The 17,668-nt window shown below is 32.8% G+C and overlaps 1 protein-coding gene across 2 annotated transcripts in view; it reads right to left on the reverse strand.

Moving 5' to 3' along the window:
* The window catches only part of CSMD3 (CUB and Sushi multiple domains 3), a 1,097,972-nt gene that overhangs the window by 83,239 nt on the left and 997,065 nt on the right, over positions 1 to 17,668 (reverse strand). For both annotated transcript variants that reach the window (XM_007468748.1, XM_007468747.1), the window contains 5 exons: positions 12,100 to 12,180; positions 11,015 to 11,128; positions 6,186 to 6,374; positions 5,667 to 5,813; positions 2,826 to 3,014 (listed from right to left, as the gene is read on the reverse strand). In XM_007468748.1, the coding sequence (XP_007468810.1) occupies positions 2,826 to 3,014; positions 5,667 to 5,813; positions 6,186 to 6,374; positions 11,015 to 11,128; positions 12,100 to 12,180 (720 nt within the window). The remainder of the gene's footprint in view (positions 1 to 2,825; positions 3,015 to 5,666; positions 5,814 to 6,185; positions 6,375 to 11,014; positions 11,129 to 12,099; positions 12,181 to 17,668) is intronic.

Consider the following 17,668-nt stretch of genomic DNA (forward strand, 5'->3'; position numbering starts at 1 on the left):
GCCAGGACATGAAAGCAACCTAAGTGTCCATTGACAGATGAACATATAAAGAAGATGTGGCACATATATACAATGGAATATTGCTCAACCATAAATAGAAATGAAATTGAGTTATTTGTAGTCAGGTGGATGGACCTAGAGTCTGTCATACAGAGTGAAGTAAATCAGAAAGAGGAAAACAAATACTGTATGTTAACACATATATATGGAATCTATAAAAAAAAAAAAAAAGGTTCTGAAGAACCTAGGGGAAGGACAGGAATAAAGATGTAGATGTAGAGAATGGACTTGAGGACACGGGGATGGGGAAGGGTAAGCTGGGACAAAGTGAGAGAGTGGCATGGACATATATACACTACCAAATGTAAAATAGATAGCTAGTGGGAAGCAGCTGCATGGCACAGGGAGATCAGCTAGTAGCTTTGTGTCCACCTAGAGGGGTGGGATAGGGAGGGTGGAAGGGAGATGCAAGAGGGAGGAGAAATGGGGATATACATATATGTATAGTTGATTCACTTTGTTATACAGCAGAAACTAACACACCACTGTAAAGCAATTATACTCAAATAAAGATGTTTAAAAAAATAACCTATTTGTAATTATAGAAAAATTTCAAATCAAGAACAATTAAAAAATGCTCCATATATAAATGTCATATTATATTAAAAAATCAATGAAATTATAGTGCTGACACTACAAAGCAATTTCAAAACTTCAGAAAGTTCAGGATAATTTTTAATTTTAACCAACAGTTAATTATTTTCACTAAAGTTTTCTCAAAGATTATCTATATATATAAACAATTCTTAATAACTGAAATTTAATTGTTCAAAGTTCAGAGCATTTAAATGTTTATTTAAAATCTATATGATTTAGAAGTTATTATATATATTTTAAATTCCTGTGATTCTAAAATTATGAGATCATGATTCTTTCTCAAACCAATTCTGGGAAACCATTTAATACTAAAAATGTATAAATACTCCTGCTATTCATTGGTCAAAGGAAAGCAGATGTTTTGCTAGTTTATTAAAATGTATCTATTCTACATGAAGTCAGCACTTTCAATGTTGGTAACCCATTAAGTTTAGGATACATCCCAGAATTCTAGTAAGTAATTAATGTTTCTGAATCAGCAATATAAGGAAACAGTTCTTTCATTTCTCATTTATTTATACATGTGTATGAAAGCTATATTTTCATGAATTGGAAATTGGAATTTAACAGGTAAAATAAACCATTTTGGGTATCTGGTAATATCTATTCTCTGCTCATTTTAACTTGCTGCTGTTTAAATTTTAAATGATATCTTTTATATTTTATTTGTTTTATATAAATTGCCTCCAATAAGTAGATGATAGGTAACATCCACTATTTATTAACTGAAAGCGACCCTCTTTTTTTTTCAAATAATACTGAAAGTGATAAATGCAACCTTTTTTTTTTTTTACATCTTTATTGGAGTATAATTGCTTTACAATGGTGTGTTAGTTTCTGCTTTATAACAAAGTGAATCAGTTATACATATACATATGTTCCCATATCTCTTCCCTCTTGCATCTCCCTCCCTCCCACCCACCCTATCCCACCCCTCTAGGTGGTCACAAAGCACTGAGCTGATCTCCCTGTGCTATGCGGCTGCTTCCCACTAGCTATCTACCTTATGTTTGGTAGTGTATATATGTCCATGCCTCTCTCTCGCTTTGTCACAGCTTACCCTTCCCCCTCTCCATATCCTCAAGTCCTTTCTCTAGTAGGTCTGTGTCTTTATTCCTGTCTTACCCTTAGGTTCTTCATGACATTTTTTTTCTTAAATTCCATATATATGCGTTAGCATACGGTATTTGTCTTTCTCTTTCTGACTTACTTCACTCTGTATGACAGACTCTAGGTCTATCCACCTCATTACAAATAGCTCAATTTCGTTTCTTTTTATGGCTGAGTAATATTCCATTGTGTATATGTGCCACATCTTCTTTATCCATTCATCTGATTATGGACACTTAGGTTGTTTCCATCTCCGGGCTATTATGTGAGCGTTCATAGTTGTTATATATGCCTCCACGTGCTGGGTAAAATAAATCAAATATAAATTTATATTTCATATTACAAAATAATGTGACGTTCGAAAATTTTCAGAGTCCAATGACATTACATTTTCTTGATGTTGAACTTGTCTTTATTACTATATCTAGCTAAGAGACTCAACTACTCTTTAAAAACAAGACCTAGTCCAAAGCTCTAAAATGTGCCATTTATTGATTTGTCATTTTTTTGCTATAGCAGGATACAATGCTCAGAGAGTGACTTGCTTTTTAACAAAATAAAATGGAAATGAAAGACATCTCTGTTGAGTTACCTAAAGAGTGAAGAAAAAATAATGTGGTAATTGGCTACATTTTCCTCTTTTAAATTTGTTGCACTGAGAGCACATTTTTGCACACTTGAGAGTGAACGTCATCAGTGACCTTGCCTACTCTTATCCCCTCTTTTCTCTCTGCAGACTCCACACTAACACACACTCCAGCTCTGGGTCATTCATTTTCTGACAGCAAAGTGATGGGAATGGTAGATGTATGAGTAAAGTATGCATATAAGTGGATAGAGTAAAGGCATAAATCACATAACAACAAATTAAGAATTATAAGACAATGTGTCTCATGCTCCTCAAATTTATCAGTCTGTGTTTTTCAGCCTTATTTTCCTTAGAGGTATCTATAATATGCTTCTGCATATTTATAATTTTGGAAGTTTCAGCAATCCAAATAAAAGTTAAACGGGGTTAATCTTTTATTAATGTGCCATTTCTGGTTAATATACTTCACCTTGACAAGCAGGGACTGGTGCATCCCATGTATGATACCCATAGGAAGACTTTCTGCACACAGCACTGCTTTTCCCAACAAGTCGGAATCCTCGATCACAGGCCCACCGGACCACACTATTAAGCTGTCCACCTGTCTGACTGATAATGTATCCATGAGGTGGGGATTCTGGTGTACTACAGTAGAAAGCTTTTTAAAAGAAAAAAAAATCATGTAAAATTAATGAATCAGAAACTCCTTACAATCTAGAGTTATAAAAACCTAAAAGTAAATACTAGTTCATAAAAATTGGCCAATTCAATTGCCATCTATGTGAGTTTTACTTCATATGGACATATATTATTTTCCATCCACTTGACAATCTAGTGACATAACTTTTAGGAGACATAACTATTTCTGGGCTTTCTTCTGATTCGTATTGTCACTGGAGATGTCTCCTAATTGAAATACATTATACCTTCTTAATACCCTGGAGGTTCAAAAGCCCTACAAATAGTTTATTGAATTTTGGAACTGGTATTTCCTGTCATCTGAAGGGCCTAAATGCCACAGTTTAGTAGCAATATTTTAGAGCATGTTGTTTACATGTCACTTTGAAATTACCTGCAGACACCTATGTCATGTTAGTTCATGCATTTCATTTTGGTGGATGTCTAAAATAGTCCCTCCACATTCCATAATCCTCTCTTCCAGTTTATTAAAGAGTTTCCATGCTGCCAAGAGTGCTTATAAATGGTGATAAAAAATGTCAATAAAATAAAACTTCTTTCATCTCCTGAAGTCTAGAATGTCAAAAGATAACGTGAAATGCCTTTTTCATATATATGTACTTTTGAGACTATTCAGCCTGGCAGGATCCATTTACCTTTTGAAACTGAAACTTCAATGTATTCATCTGAGAAAAAATGAGACTTTAGGGGTAAATACTAAGAAATAGATTGGACTTAGAATATATATGTCATAACCTGTCATTTTCTAAAGGAAAAATTTATATTCAATATGTCAAGCTGTTCTTGGGGCTAAAAATGATGTTTTCATTATAATTATATCTAACTTTGTCATGAATATCAACATAAATAAGGATTAGTCTTTAATATAGTGAACTTATGCTTATAACTGTTGGATTTTAATGGTTTCCCTTTAAGTTATTATGGTTATTAAAAATATAATTTAACATTCTGACTTTTTAAATACAGTCTGGCACAACTTTAATAAAAAGACATCTACAAAGTTCACATTCAAATATGAAAAACCTCAAGAACGAATTGGGCTTATGTTTAAATTTTTAAACATTTCTCCTTCGCGTGTCTAATAACATTTTTCAAATTTAATAGATATCTATTATAGGATAAAACTTGTAAACATGCTATAATGTCAGTGACAAGTTACTTCTAATATGTGAAAGACAAATTGTTGATAAAGGCAAATTATCACCTTATAGTTTTAAAATCAAAGTAGACAAAAATTGTATTTGCACATTATATACATATATGCAAATTTATATAAATGAGTAAAATTCAAGAGTTTATCTTTAAAACTGGAATTCAAAATTTTATTTAAGTCCATGTCTACAATTGTTGTGACAGAATAATCTATAAAATATTTAAGAAAGTAATTTTCAGTAGAATTGATTAGCAATGACCCATAGCTTGGGGAGACATGGTCTGAACACTGTAGAGATAGAGATGGTTTATTGGCTCTGAAGTATTCTGTTATTGAGCACATACTTATGGCATCTGACATGGTTTAGGATGGCAATAAAGCGAAGGGATATAATCTTTGCATAATGGAAAACTATGCACACTTAACAAGAAAATTATTGGCTCAGTATCAGTAGACCTTATAAACAAGAAGGCATATAGGAAAAGCTATTTCATCTTGATATTAAGGAGGATTTTCAGCCTACATCTTTCTAGATATTACTCAATGAAAAGCAATGATGACAAAACAATATTTTTTTTTAAACTAAATGTTTCTAAGTGATGTGTTCATCATTTTCTCTTTTAATATTTAATATATTTTAGCAAGTATCATAAATAGGTGGGCAAGAGTGAAAACAAAGATTTTTTCTACTGTACCTTTATCTTTTGTTTAAACTTCTCATTTAAAGGAGTTATATATATTAAGTAGATCAGATACAACTGAGCAACACTATTAACATTTTGTGAGAGTTCAATGGAAATTTCTGCTGGGAAATAAAGCACTTAAAATATCAGAGTTTAATTTTTTTTTTTGGCCTGGAAATTTTTTTTTTAATTAATTAATTAATTTATTTATTTATTTTTGGCTGCACTGGGTCTTCGTTGCTGCGCGCGGGATTTCTTTAGTTGTAGCGAGTCAGGGCTACTCTTCTTTGCTGTGCGTGGGCTTCTCATTGCAGTGGCTTCTCTTATTGCGGACCACTGGCTCTAGTTGCGTGGGCTTCAGTAATTGTGGCACGTGGGCTCAGTAGTTGTGGCACATGGGCTTATTTGCTCCGTGGCATGTGGGATCTTCCCGGACCAGGGCTCAAACCCATGACCCCTGCATTGGCAGGTGGATTCTTAACCATTACGCCACCAGGGAAGCCCCAGAGTTTAATTTATAATTAACTTAGATAAGTCATAAATACCTTAAGCCCTTTTAATCATTTCAAAATTATATGAAAGACATTGTATTATTATCATTACAATGAGGAAACTGAGGCATAGAGATGTTACATAAATTGCTCAAGAAACATCAATGGAAGAAATATGACTTAAATTCATACCTAATTACATAGTGTATGTGTCTGTGCTCTTTAATCACAACCATACTGAGGATGCAGGTGAGATCTGTACTGAAGTTATAAATATCACATACCTATATATCTTATCCGGAAGCCTTTTTTGTTATTGCCATGATCTGCTGACCATTGAAGAAATACTTCATGACCATTGCTAGTTATATTAAAGGCAGATGAATAATCCCCACTGAGTGAAACAAGCACTGGACTTTGAATATTTGGTCCTTCAGAAAGAAAATAATACAATTTAGATGTAACTGAATAATTCATCTTTAGTATTTTATATATTTAGAATAGTATTAAATATGGTGAAATTAATCCAGAACCAATTTACTTCATCAATAATAACTTAAAACATAACATGTTTGTTTAAACATTTTAACTCCATAGCTAAAGCAGCTACAATTTATAACATAATAATAAAGCTAACTACAATTTTCATATGGTATATAGGTAAGTTTGATGTTGATACTTCTAAAAGTACCCATAAGATAAAATAAAATCATATAAGCAGTGTTTCTACTGAAGGCCTGAGAGTATAATTAGAGCAGTTGAACTGAATTTATGAATATCCAGTAAATATAACCCATGGTTACCATCATACACCTGAAGAACATCAAATTCCTTTTCTGTCTGGAAGAATTCTACAAACATGCTAATATTATATCCTTTTTCCACAGAAATGCTCCAGGCACACATTTGAAGGTTTGGGTAACTGTCAGGATATCCAGGGCTCAATATGACTCCCGTAGAATCCAGGCGTAGTTCATTGGCAGGACAGAGCACTGTCAAAAAATATATACCATTAGATGATGCTAGTGTTTTAGACCTAAGTGAAAGTTGCATTTTAAATACTGAAAGTTGCATTTTAAAGTTGCATTTCAATACTTTAATTGAAATGTATTTAAGTGAAAATTGCATTAAATACCCAGTTTTTAAATGTTTTCATATTAAATAACAATAAAGGAGATGATATCTTGAGTTATGTGTATAAAAAGACAACTTGTATAATAAGCTTGCAGTTCAAAGTATGGAGGAATGACCTAAAATTTTATGGTATTAATTTCCTTTTATTATTAGATGGAAGATACATTATTTTTCTGGACAATAAATATATAGATAATGAAAAGATAAGGCATTTATTGCCTTCTATTTCTTTATATTGTTTTCCCTATTTTCCTTCATCTTCTTACGTCTTCTCCCCTCTGCCTCTCTTGCCTATGTCTTTACCCTGTCCTTTTCCTTCGTTACTTTTTCTTCTGTCCTCAAACTTTAACTCACTCAGGTATGTGAGGACAGAGAGGAAACTGCCCTATCTCACAGTATTCATTCCAGGCAAAGTCACTTCTAATCTCATGAATATGCTTAAGCCACGAGGATTTAACAAAATTTTGGGTCACCAGTTACCTTTCAGTTCTTCCTGCTATTTCCAGATCATAAGTGTAAGACAAAGCACAGCTCTTCATTTCATAACAGTACCTCTGCTGTACATCCTGAGAATGTGTGTGTGTATATCTCCAAGGTATAGTAAACTACTATACTTTAATTGTTGGCCTCAATAGCATTATGCATTGGACCAAATAATAGAAACATATACTTAAATTTGCATTTGGAATGAGAATGTGACCAAGATGATTAAATCCTTATCACTCAAATGATGCCATTTCAGCCCTTTTTTTTCCCTTAAGACTTTGAGTTTTATGGTGTGGGAAGAGTATTGGAATTGCTCAATATAGCCCACACAGTATAGAAGTAAACCAATATATACCAAACAGGATTTAGTTCAATATGATATAGAATTTTTTACCTGGAAGCCACTGTAGCCACTACAGTAAAATGTCCTATGTACATCACGGATAAATAGTTTTTAAATGTAGCTTGGACCAATTTTTGAGTGTTATTACTGCATACATTCAAGCAACTGGAGTGAAGGGTAGACTAGATAACTTTTGAGGATTTGGTGAATTGGAAATACATCTCATGCCATTTCCAAATCCAATCACTATGCACCAACTTCCACCTTGGATTTAGAGTGCTGTATCTCAAAAATAATTAGATCACTACCTTAAATAGAATCCTTGTTTCTCAATGTTTGTTCAAATAAACTAGGCTTCAAAATACCAAATACTGTTGCTAAAATACAGATGAATAGATGAAGGATTTATATATATGTCATTTCCAGGGTGGAAGGACATGAAATATTTTGAATTATAAAGTCTTCAAGTAGTATAGGGATGGAAAAGAGTAAGTAAAATAGTGAATTATGGCAACATATGATTGTTCTTTAATCAAGTTAATAACTTGAAATAACTTGAAAATAACGGTCATAACTTCATATACAGATACTTAAAATTTTACTATAGAATACAGTATAGCTAATCTAAGAGTTGTTTTCTTTCTTTTTTTTTTTAACTTCTATTTCTCTTATTTGAATCTGAGACGTTTGCTTCTTGGATGTGATTTCAAGATTTAAAAAAATAATAATTCAGCAGATAGTATTAAGTCCTTCTCAGTCTAAAAAGAGAAACCTGATGTTTGCTTTTCACAAAATGAAAAATATGTAACATAAGTAAACAAACAAACAAACTTGAAGGCTAGAAATGGAATGGAAAACTTGAGTCAAAGATGAAGAACGTTAGTGAATATATAGTTATGGCATATTGAAATAAAAGATATATAACCATATGACAAACTGAAGTAAGTTTTAAGAAAGGGTTTATGTTGTGTGTGCTCTGCTGTTTAATACTTCTGAACTATTTAACTAAGTGAGTACCTGGGTTACTGAACATGTTATTCCCTTACTAAAAACCATTCAGCACCTTCAAAGCCCTTCAACTTCAATCCCTGCCTACTTTTCCAGCATTGTTTTCTGCAGCTCCTCCTCTGAAACAGAATGCTCCAAACATACTGGATGACCTATAATTTTCTTGAACTCAGCCTATCCATTAGTGCTCCTGTTTCAAAGTCTTACTCTTGTCTGATGCATTTGAAATGTTAGCACATCTCAAAACCCAGATCATATCTCATCCTCTGTGAAAAAAACACTTCCTGAAACTCTCCTCCATCAACCCAAGCAGAACTGTTGATTTTCTTCTTGGTACCTCTGTAATGTATGCTTCTGTTATTGCAGTTAGCAATTTTATGGCTATCATTTCATCGCTTTTTTGACTTTCTTCTTAGGCTATTGTTATTGAAAAGCAGGTGCTGTATCTTAATGGTCCCAATGTTTTCAATTGAACAAATATTCCATATTACTTTTGAAAAACTGGTATGATTCAATATAATTTACTGTAAATACACAAATTAACCTATTCTTACACTAACCAACATACGTCAAGAGTAAGACAATCATCAAGAGTAAATATGTATACATTAGATACTGTTAAACACCTTTTGTTCATTATATCAATTACTTGTCACAGCAACCTTAAGAAATGTCTACAATTCTTATCCCCATTATGCATATGAGGAAACTAATGCCCAGAAAGTTTAAAGTACAGAAAGTCTCACACATTCAGCTAGACGAACCCCATGTTTTTAACTATCTGTAGTCACCTATTATATGTCATTTACATCAAACCCTTTGAAGAGCACCATATTTAGACCTGCTTTCCATGTTTTAAGTGTGATATAAAGAACTAAAGAGGATCCAGGGAGTAATAACAAAAATGATATAGCCTCTATTAGGAAAAGTGAAAATATCAAATAATTTAAAATAGACTAAAAACAGTATAGATTAGTTACAACAGATTCCAAATGAATGACAATCTTTTAGTAGGATTACGAATTAACTCAAACAAAATTTTAACTCAGCTTTTTAGCTTAAGTGCCTGGTCAATTAATTAATATAGTAATGTTGCATAAACTCATTCTGAGGGATAATTAACTTTTAGCTAGTACCCACAGTGTTATCATGAGACAAAGATTGATCATCCTTTTTTGTATTCTCCAGAGCAGATAGAATAAGAAGAAATACATTTACTAATCTATAGGAAATTCTGATTTTAGAAAATATGATATTGAAAATCTGAGAGATGAGGGACTCAAATAACAAAACTGTTTTGTATTTTTAATTAAATATAATATTGAATTGGGATCCAGATATATAAAAAAGAAGTGTTGCTCTCCAAGAGCTCACAATGAAGTTTATACACTGGGTCAAGGAAGAAATCCTGGTATGTAATTGCTTGCTCATTCAGGAGTAAAGGTGGCAGACTTCAGAATAAACAAACAACTTTAAGATGGCCTATAAAAATCATTGACTAAGAGCAAGGAAAATTCTTATACTGTTGCTGGTTATACCTCCAAACATGTCTTTCTTTTTGATAGTGTAAAAGCCCCTTATGAAAATCCTTCTAACTTCTTGTAAGGATTCCAGTGAAGTAGAAAAATCAAACATTTATTCCTAATTACAGCATGCTTGTAATAATAAACAGAATTTTTGTTTTAGGCTCATTGTAACAGTTAAGATACTGCATAAAACAGATTTCTATTTCTCAAGAATAAAGACCAGTGAAGGGAGTAATCCAAGAAAATCTGGAGATGTATAATCAAGTTCAATTCAATTTTATTCAAATTAACCAATATTTATAATTAATTACTATGTGTTAGGCACTGTTATGGGCCCTAGGAGCTATACAAGTTAATAATACATGATGCCTGAACATCAAAATCCCAGTACATCTTTCAAGATCCATCATGGTCTTGCCCTTATAACATAGTGAATGCCTTGAAGTCTGTACCTTACTGTCTTTCATTTCTGTGTCTTTGCATATACCTCTGTCACTTGGACCACAATTTCCCTATCTTAGTTCTACCAAAGTAAGTATCACTTTTCATTTGTAACCTATGACTCAGGGAGCAATGCCTCCATCAAGCTTTCCCTGTCCTATAAACAGTTTAAAACTATGTGACTCTATAGCTCCTTGGCCTGTTTCCTTAGTACTGTATTGCTACAAGCTGTATGGCTGTCATATCCCTTACACCATGTTGCTTTCACAGCAGGGACCATTTACAACTTTCTGTTTGTTTATTTTTTCCCTCAGATCCTCATTCTTAACAGGTGCTCAAAAAAGTGTAATGATTCTAGTGGTCAGAATAGAAACTACTTGCAGTCAATTTTGGAACCTTTATTTAAAGTGATTTTTCTTGCTTTCTACCTCCATTTCCACTACTCACAGCAAAAACAATTTAAATAGATTGAATTGAATTTGGGATAAACTAGGAAAATTAAGCCTTGGATGAATTAAAAATGTTTACTTAAATCTGATAAATAATGGAATGAAAAATACCACTTATGAGTTGTATAATATTTAACATTATTGTCAGTTATATAATTATATAAAATAGATTTTTCTCTATTTTGCTAGTACTGAATTAAACATAAAACAGATATTTAGAAATAAATAATCATAAGAATTGGTACCTTGACAAATTGGAGGTGCTCCATCCATCTGGAGTCGTTCTCCTAATCTGCATGTCAGAATTGCATTACCAACCAAAGTAAATCCTGGAAGACACTGATACCTAATAATATCACCTATTTAAAAAAAAAATGTTGAAGGGGCTTCTGATAAGCAACAAGGTAATGGTTAAAATAAACAGATGTTTCAATATAAAATTAGAATACTTTTCTTTCAGTCATTTTCAATCAATATAAAAATTCTATTAGTTATAAGCAGTGATGACATTCAAAATATTGAACTACTAGTATGTCATAAGCACTGAACAATCAGAACTGAATTCAAGAATAAACTACCAGTAAGACTGTACTGGGGCAATCTGGTTAGATATAAACAATAGTAGTAAGGAAATAATCCAGTTGGTATGGGTAAGATATTCATTAAAAATATATCAAGCAGTTAAAAGGAGATTCCTAGTTATTGCTATTAAGATTAGATGTACATTGGTCATTGATATTTTCTTACATTTCTCAACCAATATTAATATTACTAGGATAATAATAACAAAAATTTATTATGATAACATTAGGATGTCTTCTTTTCTTACATAATTTTTCAAATTATTAGATATTATTACAGTTAAATTTCCAACCAAGTTTTAAAAGGACTTTATCTGCAATCAAATTGAGCATAACCAACCAATTGTTTTCAAAGACATGGAAATAAAACATGTCTTCTAATACACCCTACATAGCCTTCATTATACACATCAGGTTTATGCCTGAATTCAAAGAAGAGTAGTTAAGACTACAGTGTTGGAAGGTAGCAAAATAATACTTTGGAAGGAACTACCAGAATAGTTATACGGTTCAAATTCCTGCACTGTTTTCTAACTGTACATCCTGGAAATACAGAATTCTTTCTTCTTGTCTAATACTCCCTTTCCTCTTTTCATTGTTATCCTTTCTTAAGAATTTTAAACAATCCCCATAGATCCAGGGAAAGAAGGTCTAAGACAGGCTGCTACTATTCTTTATTCTTATTTCTTTTAAAGTAAATACCTCTGCTAACAGTATGTTTTCTTTGAAAGTAATTTAGCAGACTTTACCTATTTCAAATTCATCATCTTCTGTCAAAATTTCAGCATTGGGTACAGGTGGTGGAGGTTGACACACTCTTAGTTGATAGGCTATAAAAATAGACAATGTTTATTCCTTCTCTGAGCAGCTATACATATTCACATATGTGAAAAAAGAAAATTACATAAGGTTTATTTATAAGAATAAAAATATATGGTAGAATTTATCATTTCAACTATTTATTTAAAAAAATGCTATAACATTGAGGGAAAATTAATCATTTCTTAAATATTTTCCCATGGTAAGAATGCTTACCTTTTAACTCCTTATTTCTCACCCTCATTCTAGTCCTTCGGATTATGTGCTTCTATCTTGGCATAATCACAATTTGGAATTATACACTCATGTTTGTTTATGTGCTCAATGCCTAGCTTCCCAAAGTTCATTGCAGAATCCCCTGCATCTAGCAAAGTGCCTAGCATTCAGTCATAATTGCGAACAATACTCAAGGCTTACTCTATTCCAAGGAATATTATGAACATTTTACTTATATTAACTCTATTAGTCTTCACAAAAACTTTATTTATTTTATTAATTTATGTAACGAGTTCTATAATTATTCCCATTATATAAAAGAAAAACTGTTAAAAGAATTAAAGAATTTGTCCAACTCATACAGCTATAATATGGCAGAGCTGGGATTTGAACATAAACAGTCTGGCTCCAGAGCCTTCTTTCACCATGCTAGATTATGTTTATGTTAAATTTTATGTTTCTAAACTGGTCATCCCATTAGATTAGGTAGATTCTTATTTGGCATAAGGTAAAGGCCACAGAAAAAAGGTCTCTATGAATCTAAGTATCATGACTACTGGCCCTATATGATATCTGTATCACAACTGTTTGCTTGATTAAAGCCTTGTTTTCACTAGTTGTCTTCAAAGATGTAATATACTATTATTAATTTAAGAAACACATTTTACGCTGTTATAACCTTTGAAGAAAAATGTGTTTTATATGCATAATTTTATTACTTAAACTTAGGAGTTAATTTCTTTATGTACCTCAATTTGGAGATAAAAAGAAGGAGGTTTAAAGGCATAGTAACTTGCCCGAGATCACACAACTAGTACAGGGTTTATCCAGAAGTCCAGCCTATGTCCTTTAACTTCAAAGCCCATATCTTCAGTATGGGCCCTATTGTGAGAGTATTATGAGAGTACTGAGGAATATCAACTAGACTAGTTAAAGAAAATTCCGATAAAAAGAAATGAGTGAAATAAATTTGAAAGGATGAGTAAGATTTTTTCCAGTGCTGAAGGGTAATCATGGGCAGAAGAGCATTCAGATAGAGGAGGAAACATGAGCAAAAATTACAATTATCAAGGTAAAAAGTAGTTGTGAGAAACACCAGAGAGGTAAGGGAAGGGGAGAGGAAGATACGGAGAGCCCTACAGGGAGAAATCCTTATGAGATTATGCTTTATTTATTTATTGTTTTATTGGAGTATAATTGCTTTAGAGGAGAGCATTTTATCTGATCTTTGTCTGCCTGTAAACTTGTTTTTAATCTTCATGCTAATCAAAAATTATTTTATTTTAAAGAAGAAGCACATTTTTATCAATGAGGAATTCATGACTCCTGTCATCTGTAGAACCTGCTTAGAATGACTTAGATAACTCAGCTGGAGAGTTTAAAAGACTAGAGGTTGGAAATCATTATTATGAGGAAGATGATGCTCAGAGATACTGCGTTATTTTCCCATGGCCAAGTGGGTAATGTGAGCTAAATTCTCTTATTCTCCATTCTTTGGTACCATCAGCATTTTATAAACTGTCCCTAGAGACAAGGGATCACCTTGGGGTCATGGAGGGTGTGAGGAGGTGTAATTTCCGTACCTCCTTCCTCTACCTCAATAAGAGCAATTCTATTTTCATCAATTTTATAGATTTGAATTCTGAATAAACTTTCCTTCGAACAAATTTTCTACAATCTCCACCTAAGTGATTTCACTGATCCTTTTGACTTCAAGTCTGACTTTGTATCTCAATTCCCAATTTTACATCACCAGGATAAACATACCTTCTGAGCTCTTCACTACCTACCTCCTCCTACCCTTTACTCTTATTTACTAATCACAGAACTCTGTTTTGTAGCACATACAATCATGACATGTAGGATACGATGCCCTTGCGTAGTTATTAAATAAGTCAATGGTGTCTTAAAGGTGAATGGCATGTCAAATAAAATGATTCATCTAAAAGAGAATACCGATTTAGCTTAAATGTGTATTTTAAATGTGTAAATATCTATGTTACGCAGTTTTTTCATTAATGATCATCACTTTGAAGCTGTTTCTAAATAGAACAATCCATGGAAAACATGGACTAAAATACATGCTCATGCTATTTAAAATTTTGATGATACAATTTAAAAGTTTCAGTTCTGCCCGTAACTGGATATCATGACTTGTTTCAACATTTATTATTTTCCATTTATTAGTTTACTTTTTCACTATTTGTGACTCCATCTAGGCTTTAAGTAATGTAAGGGAGGAGACTCTTCATGTGTCTTTTTCACAACTGAGTAATAAGCTCCTTTCACTTTACTTATAATCCAACAAATATTTGCTAAGTAATACACAAAACATAGGTTTTTTCAGGAGGGAGTCTCTAAACAAATAGTCTTCCCTAAGAAGACTCTAGCTCTAAAATTGCAAATGGGGATGAAACAGAGGTAATTGTGGGTTAGAGTGCATGTCAGTACCTTTTGAGGATGACCATTGTTTGAACAGTGCTCTGTTTTCATTCAAATGTGTACAGATGTCTGGTTCCTGGTCCAACAAATTTGCTTCTTAAAATCACTTTAGAGTTTAATTCTGGCAATATATTTGGTTATTTTTCATTTCCTATTTTCTTTGTAATGAAATAACCAACCCAATTCCAGAAAAGAATGCTGCATTTATCTATTTCAGTTCAACTGAGCTATTAAAGGCTTCTTCAAAAAAAGACAAAACAGGACACTGGCAAATTGCCATTCCTTCTCTAAACCACAAAAGTACAAGTGCACAACCTTTCTGCCAAATAAGGATGCAGTATTTCTTACAGAGGAAAAGAAAATGTTCTATGTGCTCTTATAAATTCTAAGTTCTCTATAACCACTGTTGTACTTCAGTGGTGACCCAGATTAGTTCAAGTATGATAACTTCATGATTTGGGGAAGATTTGGAGGAGGAAAAGCACTGATAATTACATACTCAGTTATGTAATTCTGGTAATGTTATTTCAAAAGTTATGTAAAATGACTTTAAGCAGCTCCACTTGAAAGTAGAGTTAGAAGTATTTAAACAAATGCTATCTGAGTTCTAACTAAGAAGAAAAAATAATTAGTAATTTTTTTCCATTTTGGAGAAAGTCTGCTAGTGAATTGATATGAACCATACAGGTAAGTTTCAGTGGTGCTTAAATTACTTACAAATATCATGTTTTATCTGTTAGTATTTTATAATCCATTTGTTTCTCTGCCTATAGAAGGGAGAATCTTTGAATTCAAGAGAAAATGTTCAGCCCTAGATTTGGAGATGAGACAGAGAAATGGAATGGATCATTAGAAATGGATCAACAAGAAGTTACTAGGTATTTTCCTAGAGATGGAAAAACAGAAGTATAGTAAACAAGCTTTTGGGAAATATCCTGAATTATCCATAAGAAAATTCCAATATATTTTGCATGAAGTGACTTCCCCATATTCCAGTAGCTAATGGAAAGTATCCTGCCTATCCTATCCTAGTACTGAGACCATTAGAGTCTGAAAAGTAATGTGCTAAAGGTCTCTTCTCTACATGGTTGAGTTGCCTGGCACATTAGTAGATAACAGAGGTGACAATTTTTTCTTTGTCAGTCTCTATTTTTCTTTTTCTGTTTACTACCATAGTTTGGTTTGTTTTGTCTATGAAGGAACACGTTTTAGCTCTTTAACCATCACTTTATTCTGCATATTGAAAAGAAAAGACTAAAGAAAAAAAAGCAAAAGAAAACAAAACAAAAGAAAACAAAGCACAGCCCCTGTATGCTGTTGGCTTGGAGCCGGCCTGGCTCTAACTGATAGGCCGTGATTTTCTACTGTTGACTGTAATCAATTTAACTAACATCAGACATTATAGCTCTTTGACCCTGTTGGAACAAGACAAAAATAAGACCTTTCCCTAATCATGTCTGAGCATAGAAAAGACAAAACAAAAACCATAAAACAAAATGAAAACGTTATCCAAACCACCAATATGACCAAGATTCCTCCATCTCAGCTAGTACAAGAGAATGCTGCTATCCCACGCCAATCATAGTTTTTAGGTGTGTTCCATACCTTCCACCTTCTAGAAAAAAATTAAGATACCCAATTATAGAACTGCTGCAATTTTCTAAGAGCACCAAACCCAGAGGAAAAGCATGCTTCCTCGAACCTTCTAGAACCATCTTACACAGCCCAAATCCTATAACAAGTCCCTCCTAACACCCTCTCACTGAGACTCCATGGGGTTTCTCATGGTATGTTGTCCCGCACATTACAGTGAGCCTATAAACTCAACTTTGTTTAACTACAGAGATGTTCCTGATGGACTTTGGCTGGAGGGGGCTGAGATACCATAGAAGAAAAATGCCATCTTATCACACACAGCAAAATACCAAAATATGGTAAGCAATTTTGACATGACTTTTTGTCATTTAAGTAATCATTAAGTAGTCATTTAAATAATAGTAAATGGCAATATCTTTTCATCATTATAGTTTTACTAGTTTGGTTTTTTAGCTGTATATATATATATATAAAATTGTATGATGTTCATACCCCCTATGCTCTCTGAAAATCAAACAATGAAACATTTCATCAGCTCAATGCTCTATCTACTGAAATATGAAAGGAGGTCAGATCTTTACGTTGTGGGAGGCAATGGGGTCACACAGTTCAAAGCAATGGTGATTTATGTTTTATATAAAATGTGTCCTTATATCTACAGTAGTCTCTTTTAGGATGAGACTTTGTGGAGTTAAATATACTTGTCCCCAAATACAGCATTCACTGTAAAGGCAATATAACCTTAAAAGATGACCTTAAAGGTATTACAGGCTTTTTAAATACATTTCTTAAAAATAATCTGAAATTCAATATATAATCAACCCACTCATTCACAGAAGCTGTGCCAATAACAGAAAACAATGCATAATATATATTATTAAATTGTATTATCCTAAGAAAATCTTCTGTAATAATTGAGGTTCCCTAATAACTGATATTAGAAAAAGAGGTACCCTGGATAATAGATTTAAGCATTAAAATGATACCTTTTGTTTTAAATTAATAAATATATATTCTGGCTATACTACAGTGGTTGGCATAAGTCAGATTCCCAATAAACTTATCTTATTTTCTCGTCACACAGGGACCATAGCACATTTTGGAAACTACAAAGAGGAACACACTAAGTTGTGATAAACCTACCAACATATTGTTGTTAGCCTGTAGGTCCTGGGGAAGAGAAGCACTAAAAAGTTCAAAGTTCCAAGCTGTAATTAGGAGAGGTATTTTCTAGAAAGTAAGATG

The sequence above is a fragment of the Lipotes vexillifer genome, unplaced genomic scaffold (genome assembly GCF_000442215.2).
Source record: "Lipotes vexillifer unplaced genomic scaffold, Lipotes_vexillifer_v1.1 scaffold1679, whole genome shotgun sequence".
Taxonomy (NCBI): domain Eukaryota; kingdom Metazoa; phylum Chordata; class Mammalia; order Artiodactyla; family Lipotidae; genus Lipotes; species Lipotes vexillifer.